The following is a 25,002-nucleotide window of genomic DNA, read 5'->3' as shown; positions in this document are numbered from 1 at the left end:
ATTATTTCAGATTACATAAATATAAACCACTATGAAATGTACTCCAAGTCAGAAGTAAAATGTTAAAAGGACCAAAATAAGAACATAGTTCTTCAGGACATGCTCCGAAAATGCTAAGCATGAGTCTAAGGTGCCCATACCTTTTAAAAACAGGACTTGGTGGACACAAAAAATATTTCAAATTTGCTAACAAAAAAAAAAAAAAGTGGAAAAGTTTGGCAGTGGTCATAGACTTACTTCAAAGCATTCTGTGTATCTTGCTTAAGTTCACTGAAGAAAGCGATTTTGAATTGATGTCTGACAAATAAAAGCTAGAAAAACATACAAACAAATTATTGCTACTTTATACAATCCTATAATAGGAAGAAAACTACCATATTAAATATCTATAAAGTGAATGTAAAAGTATAATTTAAAATATACAACACAGAAGTATGTGGAAGGGCTGATGCAGCAATCCGAAAGAGAGCTTCAAAAATGTTACATCCTACTTCTAAATGCTTAATTTAAGCTTCATAGAGCTTGGAGACAGAGATTTTTAATTAATTTTGGCTGCACTTGAAGATGAGTGATTTTATACCACTAAAAAGTGAAGATTTAAAGTACATTCTAAACTAATCTCTTTATAAAAATGAGTTTTGAAATTTCACGCTAGAATGATTAAAATATTTTCCTATTTTAAAAAAACAGAATATGTACCTGGTGTGTTGTTTTGTTCAAAAATTCTTTATGAGATTTTACCCTTCGGATCTCAGTGTAGTAGTAAGTCTGTGCATGTTCATAAAAGGCATTTTCTAATCTGCAAAAGAAATGTTTTAATACTGAAATCACCTTAAACTAATAATACTTGCAAAAACATTTCATATATGAAGTCTGATTTGAGTACCATGGTACATCATGTTTCACAATTTAATCATGTAATTTTTTAAAAAGTAAAAATTTAGTTCATAATTCAGGCTATTACACCATCATAGCATAAGATGTAGACATCTGGAAAAGCTGAAGGATACAGACACTTTGTACTTTTTAACTACTTCAGTAAATTTAATAGGGTATATAGGAAGAACCAGTGAACTGAACAAACTCAGAATGGACCCCAAAAATATAAAGGAGGTAAAAATAACTATCTCTGCAATACTTCATCTATAGAATGAGAATGAGAAAATGAGAAAAATGAGAAAAAACTGAATGAAAGTCGAAAATATGCACCAAACAGAAATCTCCTTCTGGAATATGAGAAAAACCAGAGTAAAACACAAGAAATGAACTTTAAGTTTCTTATTATAACAAAAGAGAAAGAATATTTTGCAGCTGTTTTCAAAGAGTTTAAAATATCTAAAGAAAATACAAAAGGGTATATAGAAATTATTTTAAAACCATTTTGAAGACTGCTTTTATTTAACAATATATTTTATGAAATATCAATGGCCAAACAGATGGTCACAGATTAAGAATTATGCCTTTCAATTATATTTTTCAGGCAATATACTTACATAGCTTGTTTTTTAAAAATAAGTAAATAGGACACAATAATGTATGGCTAGAAAAGTTGTCTCATGGGGTTCCCAGAAGCCTTACCCTGTCAAAACTATTTAGAGCAAATTTTTAAAACCCTAAATCCAATCTGGACAGTTTTGGGATATAGAGTTCATATGCAATAAGCCTAAAATATCTCATGAAGCACCAAAAGTACTTAGTCTCAGTTCTCAAAGTATGACATTATCTCCAGAGATAACATATTTATTCCTGCACTGTTTTCAAGTCAAATAAATTTTATTATTTCTCTACAAGTTTCTCCCTCTCTCCTTTACTTCTTTCTGAATGTGAGGGTTCAAAATGTAAATTAGCATAGTACTGGCACAGTGAGAAACCAAGTTACTACCCTCCTTTTCCATATTTAAATGTAAAAGAGGGTAGAAAAACAAGTAAAAGTTTTTGGGCAGAATACACTAGAAAAGTTTCAAGATTATCAGACAAGAGTATTATTTTAGGTATATGAAGAATTTTAAGTTGGTTTTTTTATTTTGTTTTCCGAGGCAACTGGGATTAAGTAAGCCCAGGGTCACACAGCTATTAAGTATTAAATGTCTGAGGTCAAATTTCAACTCAGGTCCATCTGACTCCTAGGCTGGAGCTCTATCCACTGTGCCATCTAGATACAAGAGTATTATTTTAAACAAACATCTTTGCTGTACAGCATGAAAATGGATTGTCATCAGGTTGACTAATGTTTGCACTCAATGCCAACGTTTGTTCATTTTTTTATGCTTTTACTCCATCTCAAAATGCCCACCCCACCAAGAGTGAACAATTCCCATGCTTCACTCGTTTCAAGATGTAACTCAAATTATTCCTTCACAACTAGTTTGGCTCTCAATATCTTTTACTTTTTATTTTCTATAACACTTAAGAGTTAACTTTTCATTATGTCTTGAAATGCTTCTAAGTTGTTGCTTACGTAAGTCATCTCCCAATTAGATTGCCCAACTTTAAGGCAGAGAAAATTCTTCTACCTCTTTTGAATTCATATAATGTGGCACACATGTTCTTAAATATAAATATTTTTTTAATTCACTGTTTAATTTTGTTATAAATTATCAGCATCTCCCTGTTGTCATGGGGACACACTTAGCTAGTGAGGGATGTCGATTTGGGGTTGTTCTTTTCGTTGACACTGTCATGGCCATATAGACATGAGAAAATGTGGCATGCCCTAAATAAGGCTATCACTCTACATGCAGCCTCCTGTAATGTTAATGTAAGGTTAATGGTGGGTGGGGGGAATAGTTAAAGATCTTCCCTGCTCATTAAAAGGCCTCAGATTCACAAGTTGATGCCAGGATAGGGGTTTGCCTCTTGTGAATCAAATCCTAATAGATGGAAGCAACCTGTGGTTAATTGAGCTGGCAGTTTCTAGTTCCACAACCCTTAGGTTTCCAAACCACAACTGCATTATTTTTACAGGGCTGTTGACTGAGTACCAGAAAGATCCTTCTACTCCTGGGAGACTCAAGGTCTGGCACAGACATAAGAAACTATGATTAACCAAGGAAAGCATCCTGGCCTAAGCAGAAAGAAAACTATTACAGCAACTGAAACTTTAAGTAAAAGATGAAGTAAGGAAAACAGTAATAGTAGCAGCATAGGAATCTTTCATTATCTTCCTGTTCACTTTCTGCAGAGGAAGGGTTCTTAACCTGGAATCAAGAAATCTGGCTCTTTTAAAAAAAATATACATTTTGAAAATTACATTTCAACATAAACACTGTAATGTTAAGGGAATTTGAAGATCTTCCTTGCCCCTTAATAGGCCCATGTGACCTACTGTGAGCTTTGGCCCTGCTCACAGCCTGAGTCACATGGAGCCAATGGTGGGAAGAGCTTGCTGAATAGGTGGAGCAAGAAGAGAGAGGTGGAGCTGAGAGAGAGTGAGAGAGAGGAGGCAGAGCTGAGGCAGAGCAGCTAGTGTGAGTGAGAGAGGGAGGAATTTTGACTAAGGGAGCTTGTTTGTGAGGAGGCCTGATGAAGGGAAGGCTTGGGAATGGAGGTCCTCCCTCTATTGGTAATGTGTACAAACTTCCTTGTTCCATGGTGGAATTGGCTTTCTGGTATCTGAATACTTTGGTTTTGTCTTTGAGAAAGAGAATTTATATTTTGCGAATTTACCCTGGAAATATGCATACAAGTACTGCATTGGTGTTACATCCATGTATTTTATTTTGTACCTAAAAATTATTGTGAGAAAGGGTTATAGACTTCAACAGACTGTGAAAGGAGTCCAAGATACACAAAAAGGTTAAAAATTCTCATTACAGAGCTCTTTTTACAGGATGGTGGAAGTAAAATATTGTTCCGGTTTGGCCCCCTATCCTGGATACCTTCTTCACCTCAACCTCTCACCAAAATATATATGGCACTTACTCAGTTCTTCATAAAGAACTACAGCAGGCATCAAAAGTCAAACTACAGGATATATACATTTAAACTGAAATCAGAAAGGGATATTAAATTCTCTATTCTAGAGGTGTCAATGACATGGAAGGCCCAGATTAAAATGTAACTGGGAAAATGCTTAATTAAAGAAAAACACAACATAATGTTCATTTGGGGTTTTCTAGGTCAATATGAGGCCTGCAGGCATCTGTTTCTATTTGAGCTTGACACTACTCCTCTCTGCTATAATCAAAATTAAACTCTAAGAGACATACAAATACAGACACGAGAAAATGTGGCATGCCCCAAATGATACTATAACTCCACATGCAGCCTCCTGTAATGTTAATGTAACGTTAATGGTAGGTAGGGGGAATAGTTAAAGATCTTCCCTGCTCATTAATAGGCCTCAAAAACCTTTTGTTAATTTCTAATAAGGCACAGGGTCACCAGGGTCATGCCCTCCAGCTGTGAAGAGTGTATATACTTTTACCTTGGGGCTTATTTTTTGGAAGAAGGTTCATGTGCCAGATGAGACTCTGGGCAAGCACTTTAAGAAGCCCCATGGCTATGAAAGCTCAGATGTTGGTGCTTCTTTCTCTGGTAACAATGAATGTATTGTCTATGGTCAGATAGTTGGAAGCTCTGTGTGTTGGTCTTTCCATATGTAATTTCTGCTTGTAATTTCTGTTTGTATTTTCTCTTAAGTTCAGGGTGCTGACTTGTTCCCCTGAACTAAGTGAATGAAATATGTGCTTGATTAAAGTAGATTGCTGACCCCTCAAAAGTTGTTTTCCTTTTATAAAAGCAGATTTAAGAACCTGTATAACAGCCTCTTGTGTATGCTGGGGTCCTTGCTTATAGACCTCCCAAGCCTATTTTTGATTTTGCCAAAGGAACTTGTCTAAGAGCAAACAAATCTTAATTCAAAGCTAAAAGCATACAAAACCATTCTCAGTAGTTAATTTTTCAAAATAACATTTACATTTAAGTTGAAATATCTGTGACTCAGTAGTTAATTTTTCAAAATAACATTTACATTTAAGTTGAAATATCTGTGACTTTTAATTAAGTATATTAACTTTAGTGAAATGAGTTTTTTTAAATGTGCAGAATGTCCTTGTTTATTAATCACACTTAAGATTCTTACAGCATTAATAGAAAGAGTAGTCTATGTTCAAGTCTCAGGAGACACTGGACAGATGACTTCTTCCCCTCACTTTAAAATGAAGAAGCTGTCACCCAGGAAGGTGAATCAGTTCTACAAAGCTTCCTCCAGCTCTAACTTTCTGTTATTTTTCCTAACCTTACTGTGACTGTATCTGCAAACTTTAAGGTAGGTCATCCAGGCTGCAGTTAAGTAGACATTAGTTCAATTCAAAATATTATTTAAGTGCATACTTGGGTTCTGTGATGCTGAGAAACTTTTCCCAGAGCACACTGATCTCTCTTCTGCTTTTAAACAGAATACATCTTCATCACTCATTAAGTCACTTAACAATATACTATCTTTTACTGTTTTTTAACTATGTCACCTTCATCAGTCTTCTCTCCCCAATAATCTGAAGCTGCTTGAGGGAAGAGACTAATGTCATATTTCTCTTGGATCCCTCACATACCTGGCACACCAGGAAAAGGTATTCAAGAAAAAACACTGAAATCAAAGGAGTGCAAAGTTAAGTTTAGTAGGATTCAAATGCAGGGAAAGAGGTATAGAGAGAAGAAAGGGAGACAGATACAAAGAGAGGAGAGAAAGAGAGAAGAGAGGGAGACAGGAGAGATCTAGAGAAAGAAAGAGAGAAGAGATGGACGTAGGCAGAGGGACAGAGAGGAGATGAAAGTAGACAATGGAAGACAGAGACAAAGAAAGAGGGAGGGAAGAGATGGAAAGACGAGGGGGAAAGAGAGAGACAGAGAACAAAATATGAAGTTGTTCCAAACCTAGGCCTGAAAAGTTAATGTAGCAGAGTAGAGATTAGCCCATTCCACTGAAGAAGAAAGGCTCCATGGCATGAGTGACAGAGGACTAGCCCAGGGCTCAGAGTGCCTGTGCCAGATCCAACATCTCTGAGCCCTGGGATCCTAGCCAAGTTACTTGACCTTTCTGAGCTGCAGCTTCCTGAGTTTGTGAAAAGAGACCATAACTGCACTACCCATCTCACAGAATTGATCTAAGGAAAATGTTTTCTAAAACACTATAAAAATGTAACATAATTTTGTAGAGAAGTTACTGTTTGTAACATATACTGTAGAAAAGTTACTACCTACAAAGCAGGTCAGACAGCGTTCTTTCTTGCTTAAAAAAAAAAAAGGCCATGAGCCTCTAATGATTTGCATTTTGATGAATATTAAACAGGCTATTAAAAATTTAAAATCATTAACTACTCTGCATATCATTTTTCTACATGAACACACAACTCTTTCTTTACTCTACCACATACCTTATAATATAGCCCACAAGGTGATCAGTGTGTGGCAAGACAAACAGAGATTTTCCCGAAAGTTCACAGGCGTTACATAAAGCGGCTGCCCTTTCTGAAGCAATCACATCTTCTCCTATTGCGTGCCCACCACAAAGAGAACAAGAGAAAAAAAGAAGTTAAGACCACAAAGTAACTATCTCTCCACAATTACAAAGGCCACAATTACAAAGATGAACACCAAAATTGCTTTTCACCAATGGTAACCACCCTGGAGAAATGGTGAGATATTAAAGGAGAAGGAATTAAATGGAGAGTTCAGGAATCCTGACAGAGGTATGACATAGTAATGATGGACTTTTGTTTATCCAATCATCTCTTAAAAGTTTCTCTCTTTGCTTAATCCCACTTTTGCTTTACTGATAATTTCATCCTTCAAAAGAAAACAAAGAAAATTTTTGTTCTCCACCTGATTCTGAACCACCAAGGAGAAATTTCTGTCAAATCTTAGGACTATGTGATGAATCATAGTTTGTGATTAGAAACTTCACTTTTCACTAACGAAAAAGAGTTCATGGAAGAAAGAGGTTAAATAACTTGCCCAGAGTCACCTAGCTAGGGACAGAATGAGGTAGGATTTGAACTCAAGTCTTCCTGACTCTAAGATCTGCACTCCATCAATGGTGCACTTAGTTAGAATGCCGCAGAAGTTTCAGCAAAGTAAATAGGCAAGTCTTTCATGCTAAGATGCAAAGATAGGAGTTAGACAATAGTGGTCAGGCAGATTTAGAACTGAACCCACAAAGTCAATGCCATCTGGGAAGCAGGTCTGCAGTTGTGTACATCAGGGATTTCCTTGGCCTTCTGCTACATAGTACTTTTATTACTGATCTGAACTAAGATACAGAAAGTGTTTCAACTTCACAAGTATACAATGAAAGTGTTTGCAGACTACAAGCTCAAGTCACAACAATGTAATTGCAAAACTAAAAAAGCTAGTGCTATTGAGAGAAGGGTGGTTTACAGAAGACCTGCACAACTTAACAGTAAGCAGAGGACAAAATTAAAATAGGCCACACTTCTTTGGGCCACAGATAGGTTTTTAGTGGCTCACTTTCCAAGTAAAGGTTTATTTTGCAAATAAAACATATTTTAAAAAAAGGGAAAGTTCAATTAATATCAATTAATTACACTTATTACTTAAGATTTTTATTTATCATGAAATCACATTAAGGTTAAAAAAATTACTTTTCTAAGCAGTACAAGTTTTATACATTTTTCAGGTTTTCTTACTGTTTACATTTGGTAACAATCAAAAACCCAGCAAAAAGATACGACTCTCGCTCCTCTTAGATGAGACAGACTGGTGATGATTGGTTGCTGCAGGTCACATGACAAACAGGAGAGTAAGTAATGGCAACCCACACACCAACAGGCACAGTAGTGATTAGTGGAAGGTGGGTTAAGCAGGGCATGTGTGGGCATGGACAAAGCACTCATTACATCTTTCTTTTACATCCTCTACATACTTTGTAGGCATGCCACAAGCAGACTGCAGGCCTGGTTTACGGAATGAATAAGAAGGTGACAGTCCCACTGTACTCAATCCCAGTCAGACCACTTCTGGAACACTATGTTCATTTCCAGGCATGACATTTTGGGAAGGACAGAGACAAGGTAGATCACATTCAGAGAAGGGGAATCAAGAACATCAGAACACTAAAGAATATAACATAAGAGTTTAGGTCAGTGAAACTGTTAAGCATGGAAAAAAGAAGACATGACAGGGAGATACGACAGCCTAAAGTTTTAGAATGGCTGTAATGTCACATAGCAGAGGAATAAACTGTAATTTGTTTAGTTAAAGAGAGCAGAGCAATGGGTAGAAGCTGCAGAGATGTAGGTTTAGACTTGATTTAAGGAAGAAATTCCTATCTATTACAGTTGCTGAAAAATGTAACAGTTCTGGAGGTTGTGACTTGGTTTCCTCTTCTTGGAGGTCTTCAGACAGAGATGCAATGATTTGGGGGGATCTGGAAATGAAGAGTCTTGTCTGGGTTACAATAGATGGTGCCTGTGACTCCTTCCAACTCTTAAGAGTCTATAATGTATCATTCTTAAAACTTTAAAGGAACAATAGTTCCATAACTTCATGTGTTACCAAGGGCAGATAGATAGTAACCAAAAAATTTATAACAAGAACTTCTGGGAGTTTAAAAAAAGAGGATTATGACAAATCAGATGAAGACAATTATACAGTTTTAGTAATCTTTTCATACCTGGAGGTAAAGGGGTTTTCTTTTGAATGAGAACCACAGCAACTTTTGTGTTTCTGCCTTGTAAACTTTGCCTGCATTATGAAAAAGAGTATTTTAGGGGGGAAATATTTTAGCATAATGCTTATATGCTTTTACTTTTTACTTAAAATATCATAATTCAACTGACTAAAAACAATCAGAAGAGGTCTTCTCTTTCATTCAAAAAAAGGGACATGAGCCCAAAAAGATTTTCATTCTTATCAGCAATATCAGTAATCAGCAATTAAAAATAACTCATAAAGATATACAAAATTTCAATTCTTTATCCAATAAAATCTGCTTTTAAGATCATTGTACAATCCAACTAAAATTGCAAGTGTAAGCAAAATCACTTAGAAATGTAGGTTAATGTTACTTCTAGTTTTCTTTACATCATCCTTCTACTGGATGAAAATATTTATCATGCACTAGTGGTGAAATACCTCTTTCTTTGGAGTTAAACCCTCCCCAGAGGGCTTAGTATAATCTTAGTATAATACAACGTTTGCAATTCAGTGGTTCTAAATAAACAGTACTTGACAGATATAGAATACTTACAAGCTTCTAAAATATACAAACCAAAAATGACATACCTCACTATTTCCACTCTGGTAGCACATTCAGACTGCTTTTCTTTCCACTGAGGTTCATCCCAGTCCAATTCATAGAACACAACCACAAGTGCTGGAACCAGATTCAGATGTTTGTTCATCCAACCAGTCTTTAAGATCCCTTTTGGGATGTACCACTCATAGGATGTCCTCTGCAAACATTAATGTAGGTTGAGGTAATCTTAAAAGTTGTTATTTGATGATTTGAGAGAAAGCAAGGAAGAGCAATGGATTGATGGCTTTCTCAAGTCCTTTTCATGGTTTTAGAAATTTACATCTTGTTATCTATTGCCCTTCAGTCTCCTATTCCATTGGAGGGGGGTTAAAAAGTAGATTTTAGTTAAGATGGTATGCAGGGTTCCCCAAAAGTTGTAGTGTACATTAAGCTACTAAAGATTAAAACTGTATTGACTTCTGGGACATCCTGCATTTTTTTTCTAACAAGAAATTAATAGATGGCAGCATCCAAGGGCCAAGCAAAGTGTAACACAGTGCTTCAATATGGAGGCAGAACAATAGCCACTAAAATGCTAGGGCCTACTTCAACCTAGTGAAAAAAAAAATGTACTAGAATGCAACTCAGATTCCCAAGAATTCAGTTGAAAACTCCAAGCAACATCTAAATTGCAAGGGTACGGCAACATACAAACTCCCCATTCCACTCTTAATGATATCATTCTTGTAGGAGAAGATAAAGCCAGTTGTCGTAAGGTGTCACCAAGCCAAAACCTTGAAAAAAATATACAGCCAGCCTCTCGAGAACATGAAGCAACGCATCAAATGGTGGTCACCGTACATTAACAACAGAGAGGAAAATTAGTATAGAGTGGCTAGTAACTGTCACACTATTAAGATTTCAGAGAAAGCCCGACGTTTTCTGTGAAGAATCACAGAATCTTAAGAATTGATCTTAGAACTATCATCTACTCCAAACTTCTCATTTTACATTTAAAGACACCAAGACTCAGAGAGATAAAACAGCTTGACTCAAGTCACACAGTCAGTAAATGACATAACTAGGACAGGAATCTAGGTTTTCTGAGACTAGAGTTCTTATCCCTCTATCATGATGCCACTGAGCTTCTGTGGCAAAGATGTCCTATATAAACTTTTGCTATTTGCAGCCTTTTACAAAGTTATAGCCTCCAAAACATGCCATATGCCCCAAAGATCAGTTCTGAAAACAAGACTCCACACTCAGTAACTGAGTAGGAGTCAGAAGAGTAGAAAACTTTAGGAACTACAATGATCCATCCTGGAGATGATAGGAAATGCTGTAGCCATTGGCATTCCCTTGTCTTTAGGTTTATGTTAAAACTTCCATTTTTAGTTAGTAAAATTAAGGCTATAACACCACTTCATTGAACAGAAGTCCCTATAAAGTCAAAATACTGCTTTCTAGTGTGTTAAAATATTAATATATTTTAACTCCCAAGGGAACTTAAGTGAATACTTCAATGTGAATAAATAGTCTTGATAAAGTTCAGATGTCAGTTCAGATAGTATCACACATTTTCACACACACACACACACACACACACACACACACACACACACACACACACACACACACAGAATAAGATTTTACCTTGGTTCTACATTTTGGATATTCATGGTCACCTGGGAGCACTTTGAAAGAAATTGGTACTCGGTCAGCTCTTCGATTGGCACAAAAAGCATCCCAAACAGCACGATGAACGGCATTATAAACTACATCAAGGCCAGTAAGGGTAACAAAGGCCATAGGCCGGCAACATAATTCCACAGGAAAGTCCCATCGGGTGGGACTCATCTTCAATGTTCTGTTAAAAAAAAACGTGAAATAAAAATTTTTATTACACTTAAAAATAGTTGTTTAAAATTCCTATTCCTACTTAAGTCAATTTCTTCCATTAAGAAATTACTAAAAAAAAAAAAAAAAAAAAAAAGTAAAGAAATCACCTTTCAACTTCCATAATAACCATAAGGAAAAAAAGCAAGATACAAAGAAAAGTAAGATCACAATTTCTGATGACAAAAAACAGAAATGGTGCTGGGGGTGGGGAGATGGAAAGACATATATATTACTACACTATATGCACAACTATGAATTGGTCCAATAATTTGGACCAATTTGAAGTCATCCAAATAAACTAACTGAAATGTCCATATCCTCTGACGCAAAGATGCCAATGCTAGGCATGTATTTCAAGGAAGTCAAAGACAGAAAGAAAGGCCTCATATATGCCAAAGCATTCTTTGTACTCAGTCCTTTTGCAATTGTTTCTGGCTCTATGTGACCCCCTCTAGGGTTTTCTTGACAAATATACTGGAATGGTTTGCCACTTCCTTCTCCAGATCATTTTACAGATAAGGAAACTGACGCAAAAAGGGTCAAGTAATTTGCCCAGGGTCACACCGCTAGTAAGTGTCTGAGGCCAGATTTGATATTACAAAGATGAGTCTTTTAGATCCCACATTCCACAACCACTGCACTACTTAGCTGTCCATAAAATATTCACAGCAGCGTTTTTATAGTAGTAGAGAGCTAAAAACAAAATAGATGTCCACTGACTACAGAATGGATAAACAAAATGTGGCACATCAACACAATGCAATAAGAAATTATAAATATGAAAACATAAACTGATGCAAAGGGAAGTAGAAACAGGAGAACAACATACATGACTAAAACAATGAAAATAAAACAAAAAAGGAACTGTGAATGCAGTGTAATTATGACAACAAAGCTTGGTCCCAGAGAAGAAATGAGAAAATGTACTTTCCTTCCCTTCCTTGCAGAGGTAAGGAACTATGAATGTAGAACACCAAAAATTTGTTTGGTATACTAACCAGTTTTGCTCAACTGCCTTTTTCCTCTTTTTTATTCTTTGTTACAAGGGACAGCTCACTAAGTCAAGGGAGGGATATGTGTTTAGGGGGAAAAGTGCTTTAAAAATAAAGGATATATATATAAAATTAGAATTTCTAACCCAACCAAGCATTAACAGCATTGGATATAATAGATTTAAATATGATATGCTATGATATGATAAATTGAACAGCTAGAAAGTAATTAACTCATTAGTAGTGTTTTTATGTTTAGTCCTACAAAATAGTCATAAGAGCTCAGTCCCCTTTTTCATTATTTTTCAAGTCTGCCTTACTTAAAAATCACATGCCTCAACAAGAGGGGAGGACAAATGAGGTATGGTTCTATGATTTCATTAAAGGGTGAAAACCCTACCCACCTGGCCACTGCTCAGTAACATAAACAAGCCATAAAAAGGTTCTTAGGGAGAAAAAAGTGTAAGAAAATAGAAGTTCAAAAGCATAATTGTGAATGAGAAAGGGATGAACTCGTCCATAAAACAGGAGAGAATAGAAGAATAGAATAGAAACCAGAATCCAACAATATGTTGTTTACAAAATACACCTGAAATAGAAAGACATATAGAGTTAAAATAAAGTGCTGGAGCAGAACTTACTATGCTTCAGCTAAAGTAAAGAAGGAAGAGGTAGCAATAATGATCAAAAAGCAAAAGTAAAAAGAGGTAATTAAAAGAGATAAACAAGGAAAACTTTATTTTGCTAAAACATACCACAGACAATGAATAAATATCATTACTGAAAATATATGCACCAAATGGCATAGTATCCAAAATCTTTTAAAGTAAAGGTTAAATGAATCATAGAAGGAAATAGAAAGTGACACTATATTAGTGGGAGACCTCAGATGTAGATAAAGCTAACCACAAATTAAACAAGAAGTTGAGATGAATACAATTTTAGAAAGTTAGCTATGATAGACCTCTGGAGAATACTGAATAGAATAGGGAGGAATACATCTCATTTCTCAGCTGTGCAAGGCAACCTTTACAAAAACTGACAATGTATTCAGGCATAAAAATTTCACAAAACAATGCAGAAAAGCAGAAATATTTAAATGCATCTTTTTCTAACTATAACGCAATAAAAATGCATTCAGTGGAGGACTTTTAAAGCATGGATTAAAAATTAAATGGAAACTAAATAACATAATCCTAGAGAATGAGTGACTCGAAGGACAAATCACAGAAATAATAATTTCATTTAAAATAATAGCAAGAATAAGATGACATACCAAAATTTTCAGGATCCAGCCAAAGCAGTACTTAGAGGAAATTTTATATCTAAAAAAGCTAAGATTAGTAAGAGAGAAAGAGCAGATCAATGAATTAGGCATACAACTTTTAAAAAACCCCAACTAGGGAGAAAAACCAATAAATTAAAGCCTCCCAATTAAAGACCAAAATAGAAATTCTGAGTATCAAGGGGAGAGTAACAAAACTGAAAGTAAAAAAAAAAAAACAAAAACCACTGAAAACTAGGAGTTAGTTTTATGAAAAATAAAAAGGTTAAACCATTCACTAATTTGATTCTAAAAAAGAAAGAAGGAAACCAAATTACCAGTATCAAAAATAAAAAAGGCAAATTCACGGCAATGAGTAAACAAAAACTATTAGGTGCTATGTTGTCAGACTATCTGCCAATAAAACTATCAACTGAAATGAAATGGATGAATATTTACAAAACGGAAAATTACCCAGATTTACAGACTAGTAAATAGAATACTTCAATAACCCTATCTTAGAAAAAGAAATTGAACAAACCATAAACAAGCTCCTTAAGGGGGGAAAAACAAGACCATAAATATGTACAATTGAATTCTACCAAACATTTAAAGAACATTCCATTCCAATACTACATAAACTGAATAAAAAATAAGTAAAGGAATCCTACCAAATTCCTTCTGTAATACAAATATGGTCTTAATAGCTAAACCAGGAAGAGTCAAAACAGAAAAAGAAAGTTGCTCATGAGGCACTATCACTTCCTGGTGGTCACATAATTGGTATGTATCAGAGACATGATTACAAACACAGGTTTTCCTCACTCCTACCATCTATTATGATTCTTATTTTAACTATAAAAATAAAAAAGTCTACTCAAGAAGTGAAGAGAGAAGTAATAAAAGGAGGAAAGAGGAGATAATTCAAAAGCATTTGTTTTTGGTGTATAGTCTTTAGGAGAAAAAAAAAAAGATACAGGTGCATCATGATTTTTTTAAAAAATATAAAAATTGGTATTCAAAGCACAAACATTAGAAAGTGAATATTCATAGTACAAAAAGATTCACCAAAGAATTCCTTTTAATAGTGAGTTATATTACATGATCACAAAGTATATAAATAATACATTTATATGTACAAAATAATATAGTAATAAACCTTCTAGTATTCTTTAAAACAAGATTTTTGAAATCCAACTTTAGAGGAACATAAATTATAATAAAGAGAAGGATATCTGGGCAGTTACCTGGAGTAATGGATGGAGTAAAGGCCTGGAGTAAGGAAGACCTGAGTTCAAATTCAGCTTTAGACATGTACTAGCTATGTGACCCTGGCAAGTCATTTATTTAAGCCTGTTTTCCTCAGCTTCCTCATTTATAAAATGAGCTGGAGAAGAAAATGACAAACTACTTCACTACCTTTGCCAAGAAATCCCCAAATGGGGTCATGAAATTGTTGGATACAGCTGAAGACAACTAAACAACAACAGAAGGACATTTACAAACATGGAACATACATTTCTAAATCACAGGATCATAGGATGTAGAAATTGAATGGGCCTTGAAGATCATCTAGTCCATCTCCTTAACATTTGACAAATAAGGAAACCAAAGAAAAATCATAGCTAACGTTTACATAGAGCCTTAAAGTTTGCACAGCACTTTACACATCGTCTTTGGTTCCCACAGCAAGCCTGTGAGGCAGGTGCTATTATTATGTCCATTTTTATAGATGACAAAACTGAAGGTGAGAGACATGAAGCGACTTCCAAGTTCAGCTTTGTGCCACCGAGATGCCTTCCAGGCCCTCCAGTCTGGCACCCCTCGACCTTTTTAGCTTCCTCACATTATTCTCCTCCATGTGTTCTATGCCCGTGGTTCTCAAAGTGCAATTCAAATATGTCTGGACATTTTTCATGAGGTCTGCAAAGTCAAAAATATTTTGATAATAATACTAATGCTTTAGTTTCTAATACAGTAAATATTAATAGCTGTAACCCACATAGGGAAGTCTTCACTAACTTTTAAGAGTATAAAAAGGTATTGAATCCAAAAAGTCTGAGATCTTTACAGCTCAATGGTGTTGGACTAGTCTCAGAGACTGGAACATCCCCTCACTTGCCTATTTTCATACCTTTGCTAAAGTTATTTCTTATGTTTGGAACACTTTCAAATCTCATTCATCCTTTTAGGCCTTTTGTTCATATCTCTCATATGTGTTTAATTTTACATTGTTTTGTATTTTTTTATTTTTGCATCATAGCCTTCTACGAGAATGTGTCTGTAGATGAGAAAGAAAAAACAGACTTTCACCAGCAAGCTACCTCTCCAATTACTTCCTTATCTTTTCCCCACCTACTTAAGGTGGCTGCTCCCCAAAGTTCTGTCCCCATCCTCCTTTTCTGTCTGTGTGATCTCCCTTGGCAATCTGCTTTACAATCACCTCTAATGAAGATGACTACAGATCCATAACTGACTTCTCCCAATCTCAGTTTCACATCCTCATGTGTCTTGAAGACCTCTCTATGTAGATATACAAACATAAATTAAGGTCAGCATGTTCAAAACTAGCTTTTCATCTTTTCCTCAAAAACTATTCCTCCACTATTTAATTTCAACATTTCTGTGCACTGCTATTCAATGAAGAAGAAATAGCACTAAAAAAATCAAGTCAGACAGAAAATCTGTGGAACCAAATCATGTCATGAAGAAGAAATCTGTGTTGGAGATGGTAAAATTTTGGAAGCACTAAACCATCAATTTTAAGCTCTCTCCAAAAGGGAAAAGTAGCACAAGATTAAGAAAAAATTAGACAGGATTCTTACCCAAAAAGATGACCAAGAAGATATCAGTAGCATCTAACTTTCATGTCTCCTTTTTAAAGAGCTCAGAAGATTTATATGCACATCAAAAAAGAAAACCATTTATACAGAGGGTAAATGAGAAAAGGACAACAGGCATAGTGGATAAAGAGTCAGATTTGGGGGGTAGGGGTGGGGGTTGAAGCCAAGATGGCATAATAGAAGGACAGACCTGCTCTAGTTCTCCCCACCATAGCCCATAAAACAAAGACACTAAACAAATTCTAGATTAGCAGAAGTCACAAAATGATAGACTGAAAGAGATTTCCAGCCCAAGACAGCCTGGAAGGCCAACAGGAAAGGTCTATCACACTGGGCTCAGAGCAGAGTGCAGCCTACCCCTGGCTGCACTGCATAGAGAGGACTGGAACAGGCCTCGGGTCGCCGAATAACAGGCAGTAGCTGAGATTCTCAGATTTCTCAACCCACAAATGCCAAAGACAGCTTCAAAGATATTTTCTTCCATACTTTCAGATGAGGAAGAACATAGCATACCATTAGAGGAAGACGTACAAGTCAAAGCTTCTGCATCCAAACCTCCAAAAAAACCATGCAATGGTCTTAGGCCATGGAAGAGCTCAAAAAAGATTTTGAAAATCAAGTAAGAGAGGAGGCGGAGCCAAGATGGCGGAGTAGAAAGACGCACATACGCTAGCTCTTACCCCACAGCCCATAAAATACCTGTAAAGAAGAACTCTCAACAAATTCTGGAGCAGCAGAAGCCACAGAACAACGGAGTGGAGGAGATTTGTATCCCAGAGTGACCTGAAAGACTGACAGGAAAGGTCTTTCACGCACTGGACACAGAGCAGAGCCCAGCCCTGCCTTGGCCACACGGCACCAAGAGGAGCAGATCTGAGCAGGCTTCAGGGACAGAATCTCCAGCAGCAGTGCTGATCCCTCCACCCACAAGTGCCAAAAGTCAGTGAGAGGGTCTTTTTGGTTGGCTGAGAAGGGAGCAGGGTGTCCCCATAACTCGGTCCTCCTCAGGTGGCAGCAGTCGAGGCAGGAGCAGCCAGGGATCCCAAAGCAGGCAGTAGGCCGCATCCATTGCTGAAGGTCTCATCGTAAACCCCCTGAGGGAACTGAGCCCTGTGTGGCAGCCCTGCCCCTACCTGAGCAGCTGATCTTAATCTCACACTGAATAGTGGCCCTGCCCCCACCTAAATCCCCTGAGGGATTGGAGCAGCTCATGTGAATCTCAGCCCCCAGTGCTGGCTTGGTGGAACTGGAGGCAAGATGGTTGTGGAGAGGAAACTCAGAAGTCAAGTAACTGGCTGGGAAAATGCCCAAAAAAGGGAAAAAAAATAAGACCATAGAAGGTTACTTTCTTGGGGAACAGGTGTCTCCCCCCATCCTTTCAGATGAGGAAGAATAAGGCATACTGTCAGAGAAGTCAAGGCCTCTGCCTCCAGGGCCTCCAAAGGGAACTTAAACTGGGCTCAGGCAATAGAAACCCTTAAAAAACAAGTTAGCAGCTTACTAAAGGAGAACCAAAAAAATGCTGAGGAAAATAACAGCTTTAAAAAGAGGCTAACTCAATTGGAAAAAGGGTCCAAAAAGCCAATGAGGAGAAGGAGGTTTTAAAAAGCAGAATTAGCCAAATGGAGGAGAAGGTTCAAAAGTTCACTGAACAAAATAATTCGTTGAAAGAGAGAATTGAGTTCAGGAAAATGAATGACTATGAGTTAAACCAAGCAGTTAGTAAACAAAACCAAAAATTTGAAAAAATAGAAGATAATGTGAAACATCTCATTGGAAAAATAACTGACCTGGAAAACAGATCCAGGAGAAACAATTTAAAAATTATGGGACTAGCTGAAAGCCATGATCAAAAAAAGAGCCTAGACATTATCTTCCATGAAATTATCAAGGAAAACTGCCCTGATGTTATAGAATCAGAGGGCAAAATAAATATTGAAAGAATTCACCGATCACCTCCTGAAAGAGATCTGAACAGAGAAACTCCTAGGAATATTGTGGCCAAATTTCAGAGTTCCCAGATCAAGGAGAAAATACTGCAAGCAGCTAGAAAGAAACAATTTGAGTATTGTGGAAATACAATCAGGATAACACAGGATCTGGCAGCTTCAACATTAAGGGATCGAAGGGCTTGGAATGGGATATTTCAGAGGTCAAAGGAACTGGGACCGAAACCAAGAATCACCTACCCAGCAAGTCTGAGTATAATACTTCAAGGGAATAAATTGCCATTCAATGATATAGAGGACTTTCAATCATTCATACTGAGGAAAAGACCAGATCTTTATAGAACATTTCACTTACCAAGACAAGAATCAAGAGAAGCATGAAAAGGTAAACAGGAAAGAAAAATCATAAAAGACTCTCTAAAGCTGAACTGTTTACATTACTACATGGAAAGAAAATATATATAACTCTTGAATCTTTTCTCAGTATTTGGGTAAATGGAGAGATTGTACACACACACACACACACACACACACACACAGATAGAGAGTACAGGGTGTGCTGAATCAGAAGAGATGATATCCACACAAAAAAATAAAATAAAATAAAAATTAAGGGATGAAGGAGGAAAATACCAGGAAGAGAAAGGGAGAAATGATACGGGGCAGGCTATAACTCATAAAAGAGATTAAAAAAATCTTGTTCAATGGAAGGAGAAAGGGAAAGGGGAAAAATGAAGCTACTCTCTCCAGATGTGGCTGAAAGAGGGAATAACATGCTCACTAAATTTGATATGAAAATTTATATCACACCACAGGAAAGTAGGAGAGGAGGAGACAAGTGGGGTGAGGGGAATGTTAGAAGGGAGGGCAAATGGGAGAAGGGAGTTAACTAGAAATAAACACTTTCAAGAAGGGACAAGGTCAATTGTGGGGGGGGGAATAAGGGGGGATAGAGAAGGGCAGAGGGCAATATAATTAGTATTACACAACATGGTTATTATGGAAGTCTTTTGCAAAACATCACATATTTAGTTTGTATTGAATTGCTTGCCTTCTCAGTGGGGCTGGGGGGGGGAGGGAGAGAAGTTGGAATTCAAAGTATTAGGAACAAATGTTGAGAACTTTTATTGCATACAATTGGGAAGTAAGAAATACAGGGAATCAGGTATAGAAATTTAGCTTGCCCTACAAGAAAAGAGAGAAGATGGGGATAAGGGAACGGTGGAGTGTGATAGAAGGGAGGGTACATTGAGGGAAGGAGTAATCAGAATGCAAGGTTTTAGGAAGCAGGGGGAGGGGAGTGATGGGGAGAAAAATTGGACATGTTACAAAGTGAGATAAAAGCAATTAGTATTAAAACAACCGACTGAATTAATTACTGAGAATAAATAAATGACATCTTTAGTTTGGGGAAAAGAATTTTAGTCTAAATTTCCTAGAGGAAGGTAACCTCGGGTAAAATTTGGCATTGATGGAAAAGTTAAGGTTTTAATGGTAAATTGATTTTATGATTGCTATTTAATCAGGAACTAGAACTTGTATAGAAAGGCATGTAAGCCACTTAAGATTTGCCTCAAAAGATATTCCTTAGCCAAAGTGAAATTATAATCATATTTGAAACCTGGTTATTGGAACTTGTCATTTTTAGATGCCATGGGACTATTAAGTGACTGTTCTTCTGAGTCTAACTCCAGGTATGGATAGCAAGAAAGGCGGTCTGAGCCTCCAATCCATGATGCCGGTAAGCCGGTGAGATGCTGGTATGAACTGAAATAGGTGATCTCATGGGAAGGGTGGGAGAGCAGCTGTTCACCCTGGGCTGAGGTAGGATTCTCCTGACTCAATTTCCCCACTAACACCTGGCAGACTTTAAGCCTGACTGAATGCAAGTGATCAATCTAATCCTGCCTGGAATTGACATGAAGTTGGGGAGATATTGTATCCCTGCAATGTCCCTACTCTTGGTGGCAATTTCCTAAAGTCAAAAGGTTTGTAAGCTTAATACTAGATTGATTAAATTATAGATTATTGGTAGGGGAATATCCAAGGGTAAGTCTAAAATTAAGCTATTAGGCATAGGACTTTAGACCAACAGCAATAAGTTAGGGTCTTTTAATTCTTAGTAATATTGTGGAGACAATTAGGTCAAGAGCTTGTGAAGTTAGCAACATAAATATTATTTGTGTCTCAGTTGGTTAATGTTTTAAAAAAAATTCTTTGTGGTTCATATTGTAAATGCTTAAAAAGAAGTATTACTTGACCAAAAGTTTGAATTGTTTTATCTGTTATAAACTGTGTTAAAAATGAAAAAGAAAATTAAAAGAAAAAAGAAAATCAAGTAAGAGAGGTGGAGGAAAAATTGGGAAGAGAAATGAGAGTGATGCAAGAAAATCATGAAAAGTGAGTCAATAGCTTGCTAAAGGAGACCCAAAAAAATGCTGAAGAAAATAACACCTTCAAAAATAGGCTAACTTAATTGGCAAAAGAGGTCCAAAAAAAGATAATATTTGTAACTCTTGAAACTTTTCTCAGTACTTGGGTAGTTGGAGGGATAAACAGAGGGTACACAATGAGTTGAACAGGAAGGGATGATATACAAAACAATAAAATCAAGGGGTGACAGAGGAATATATTGGGAGGAGAAAGGGAGAGATGGAATGGGGCAAATTATCTTTCATAAAATAGACAAGAAAAAGCTTTTTTCAATGGAGGGGAAAAGGGGGGAGATGAGAGGGAAAAAGTGAAGCTTACTCTTATCACATTTGGCTTAAGAAGAGAATGATATGCACACTCAATTTGGTATAAAATCTATCTTACGCTACAGGAAAGTAGGGGATAAGGGGACAAGTGGGGGTGGAGGGATGATAGAAGGGAGGGCAAATGGGAGGAGGGAGTAATTAGAAGTAAACACTTTTGGGGAGGGACAAGGTCTTAAGAGAGAAGAGAATAAATGGGGGGCAGGAGAGGATGGAGGGAAATATAATTAGTCCTTCACAGCATGGTTAATATGGAAGCCTTTTGCATAACTATAACCACACATGTATAGCCTATACTGAACTGTTTGCCTTCTCAGTGGGATGGGTGGGGAGGGAGGAAAGGAGAGAAGTTGGAACTCAAAGTTTTAGGAACGAATGTTGAGAATTGTTTTTGCATGCAACTGGGAAATAAGAAACACAGGTTAATGGGGTATACAGAAATCTATCTTGCCCTACAAGAAAAGAGAGAAGATGGGGATAAAGGAAGGGAGGGGTGTGAGAGAAGGGAGGGTAGATTGGGGGAAGAGGTAATCAGAATGCACGGTGTCGTGGGGTGGAGGAGGGGAGAGATGGGGAGAAAATTTGGAACTCAAAATCTTGTAGAAATGAATGTTGAAAACTAAAAATATTTTTTTAAAAAGTTAGATTTAGCTCAAGAGAAAATGATTTGGGTTTGAATGATGCTCCTGACACATACCAGTTCTATATATAACTGTACAAGTCAGTGATTCCAGAACAAAAAAAACAGTACATTGGTAAATGGAATTTCCAGTTCTATACTTTCCTCTCAAAAAAATTAGGAGTGGTAAATTATTATCTACTGGAGGTCAAGTTTCACATTCATACAAATGCCTGAAAAATATTTTATGGTTTGATTGTTTTCTAAAGGCATTTGACTCAATATGTGACTTTAAACGCATTTAATGACTCCTAAGCATATATCAAAATTCCTCAATAGATAGAATTACAGCTATGACTTTGTTCAAGATCTCCTAATTATCAATAAGAGAGGCATAAAGCAGGAAGACGTATATTGCACAATGGACAATATGTTAGGTTTGGATCTGGGTTCAAATCCCAACTCTATATTACTATCTACATTACCTCAACTAAGCTACTTAATCTTTTCTGCTTCTCAATTTCCCAACCTATAAAGCAAGAAGGAATGGGGGGTGGAGGGGAGTGAGGGCAGGTGAGGACCAAGTGATCTCTGCTCCTTCCAGCAGTGAATCTATAATCTTCTGATTCTATGATTTATGTTCTACACAGAGTTCAAAAAGAAGAGATTCCCTTTGGATAAACAACCCTTAAATGCTCTTATCTGTAGATGACATTGTTAGCTAAATCATGTCTAAGCCTCTTAGGAAATGAACCTAGAGTAATACACACAGGAAAGATCAAATGAAAAAACATCTATTGTGAAAAGTACGTGTGGTTAGATATCCACTGGTACAAAAATTATGACAGTACAGCAGATGTAGTTGAAGTCCTTTGCAGTACTGTACAGAGCTGGACTTGAAGTCAGGAGGAACTGAATTCAAACGCCACTTCAGACACTAGCTCTGTGACACTAGACAAATCACAAATCTCAGTCTAAATTTATTCATCTGTAATGGGTCTAATAACAGCACCTAACTTACAAGGTGGATGTAAAGAACAAGAGATAAAAAAGCACTTTGTAAAACATAGAGTACTTTATAAATTGTTGCTATTGATGGCTATTATGTACAACCAGCTTGGCTAAAAATTTAAGAAAACACCTTGATGGATTGCATTTGGGTAACTGCCCATCACTATCAAGCAATTCTGAGCTGTTAGCAGAAAAATCCATTTTTAGCACCAATATTTATTTGCTGGCTTATGCTACATGACAAATCATAAAACACAATAACCTCCAAAGAATAAAAATTGTGGGTGACCTAAAGGGCAACAGAATGAGATACCATGCATATAAGTAGAAAGGAGGTGAGTTAGTCAAACAGTAAGAACAAGAAGCAGAACCCTGAGGGTCTTCTCCTCCCAGTTTGATTTTTTTTTTTAAAGGAGCCATCCCTTGAGCAACTCCTTAAAAAAGCCTATTGCTTGAATGGGTGTATCTCAAAGTAAGATTGCTATAAGACCTTAGCCTGAAAGGGCCAGGGTCTCCCATTGCATCCTGGGCCATCTCCAGCCATCCTAATGAATATTAGGCCACTGGACCTAGGTGGTTCAGGAGAAGAAAGTAAGGTTGGTGACCCTGCACAGCCCTCTCACTCAAATCAAAGTCAACTGCAAGTCATGTCATCATCTTGATGTCATGGTCCTCTACAAGAACAAAGAACAAGAAGAGACCACTGGTACACAAAGAATAGGGAAGACCTAAAAATAAAAGACCTGGGACTACAGAGAAGTTTCATGGAAAAATCAGCCAGTCAATAAACATTTAAGGACCAGGGATACAAATACAAATAAGAACAAAGGCAGTCCCCGCTTTCAAAAACTTTAAAATCTAATAAAGGACAGGTACAATAATCTATCTGATAAAGATGAGCAGATATTTGCTATTTATTGGAAGCAAGATTAAAGATGTAAGTCAGAATCCATATCCCTTTACTAAACTATAAACTTCATGAAGACGGGCACCTTGCCTCATCTAAAGCTTTGCATCACATCCAGTCACTAGCACAGTGTAGAGCACAAAGGGTCGAACCAACGTTCTGTGAGCTGAAAAAACAACCTGAAGGCTTTCCAGCTTGGTTAAAAACTAAACAAACAAACAAACAAAACCTCTTTCTGCCAGTGGTTGTTCTCAACTCTCCAGGGGAGTTACCTACCCCTGGAAGCACTCTGGGCTCTGACAGATGAACTTTCCCCTGGAACTAAGCCTCTACATTACTTCCACCCACAAGCTCAACATGACTACCCCTTCCTCCCAGCTTTCCTTTATGTGCCTGTCTTCCTCTACCAGAACCATAGGCTCCTTCAGAGCAGGGGTTAAATTGCTCACTTGTATTTATACCCCCAGCACTTAATACAGCACCTGGTATATCAAGCACCTCCACACCATGAAGAGGTATCAGAAGATAACTCTGGCACAGATAAAGAATATTTATGAAAACCTGACGTTTATAATTTATCCCTATATAATTCATACCCTAAGATTCCCTTACCCTGTAGTAAAAGTTTGTGGACTTCAAGCAGCAGCCTGCATGTGTCACAGAGGGCAATAAAGAAGCCTACCACTTCTGTGGCAGAAAACCCTTTTCCCTTTAGGAGACAATAGACGAATGCTCCTCAAAGCAAGCTTCCAGGAAGCTTCGTGTCCTTGTCCCGTTTATTCAATAATTTCCTGAAGGTTTTGAAATGAGTTTTAAATGCAGCATCGTATAACTACATGGGAACCACGCATAGCATGACACAGCATGTAAAAAACGTGTATTCACAAAACCGGGAGGTTGGATTCCAGGGTCCTTCTCTGCAAAAAATAAGGGTTTGATGAAATGATGCTCCCTAAGTTCCCTTCCGACGTCAAATACATGCATGTGGGCTGTGACAAGGTCCAGCGGTTCCACCAGTTTGCCAAAGGGGACGGCGACACAATTAAGATTAAGAACCCTCCTTTTACAGGGAAGGAAACTGAGGCCCCGGGAGTCGGACAGGCCTGCACCGAGATCACCCCGTTCGGAAGCGGCTGAGCCTAGATTCAAACCCGAGCGCTCTGACACCAAACACAGCAGCCAGCAAGTGACCTCACCGAGGAAGAAGGACGCGGGAGCACCGCCCCGTCCCAGGCCCCTGCCACGATTTCGGTCGCCCGAGCCCCAGAGACCCCAGCCCCGTCCCACGCCCGGCCGGCCCCGGAGGGATGAGGCGCCGCGCACGGCCGCAGCCCCGTACCTCGGCGCTCCGGGGGCCCTTGCTGCCTCGGCCCATAAAGGAGGGGCGTGGGGTTACCGTGCCCTGATCATCCACCGCAGTCGCCCCTTCAACCCCCCAGACTCAGCTCCTACACCCGGTCGACTTCCCCGTCCCCGCCCCCTTTCCCCCAGGAAGCTAACGAGAAGCTGGGCGGAACCACGACCTCCGCCGACGCCTGCGTCCCCGCCCCTTCCTGTCCTTCTCAA

The 25,002-nt window shown here is 37.6% G+C and overlaps 1 protein-coding gene across 1 annotated transcript in view; it reads right to left on the bottom strand.

The window, feature by feature from the left end:
* Window positions 1–24,960, bottom strand: part of TRAPPC11 (trafficking protein particle complex subunit 11) — a 79,162-nt gene extending 54,202 nt beyond the window's left edge. The window contains exons 1-7 of the mRNA XM_072623179.1: window positions 24,776–24,960; window positions 10,850–11,063; window positions 9,244–9,413; window positions 8,633–8,703; window positions 6,375–6,489; window positions 700–799; window positions 238–311 (exon numbers count right to left, since the gene is read on the bottom strand). Of these exons, the coding sequence (XP_072479280.1) occupies window positions 238–311; window positions 700–799; window positions 6,375–6,489; window positions 8,633–8,703; window positions 9,244–9,413; window positions 10,850–11,053 (734 nt within the window). The 5' untranslated portion in view covers window positions 11,054–11,063; window positions 24,776–24,960. The remainder of the gene's footprint in view (window positions 1–237; window positions 312–699; window positions 800–6,374; window positions 6,490–8,632; window positions 8,704–9,243; window positions 9,414–10,849; window positions 11,064–24,775) is intronic.
* Window positions 24,961–25,002: the final 42 nt, after the last annotated feature.

The sequence above is a fragment of the Notamacropus eugenii genome, chromosome 7 (assembly GCF_028372415.1).
Source record: "Notamacropus eugenii isolate mMacEug1 chromosome 7, mMacEug1.pri_v2, whole genome shotgun sequence".
NCBI classification, from domain to species: Eukaryota; Metazoa; Chordata; class Mammalia; order Diprotodontia; family Macropodidae; genus Notamacropus; species Notamacropus eugenii.
The sequence above is the reverse complement of the archived record's forward strand: the minus strand, read 5'-3'. Positions and strand labels throughout refer to the sequence as shown.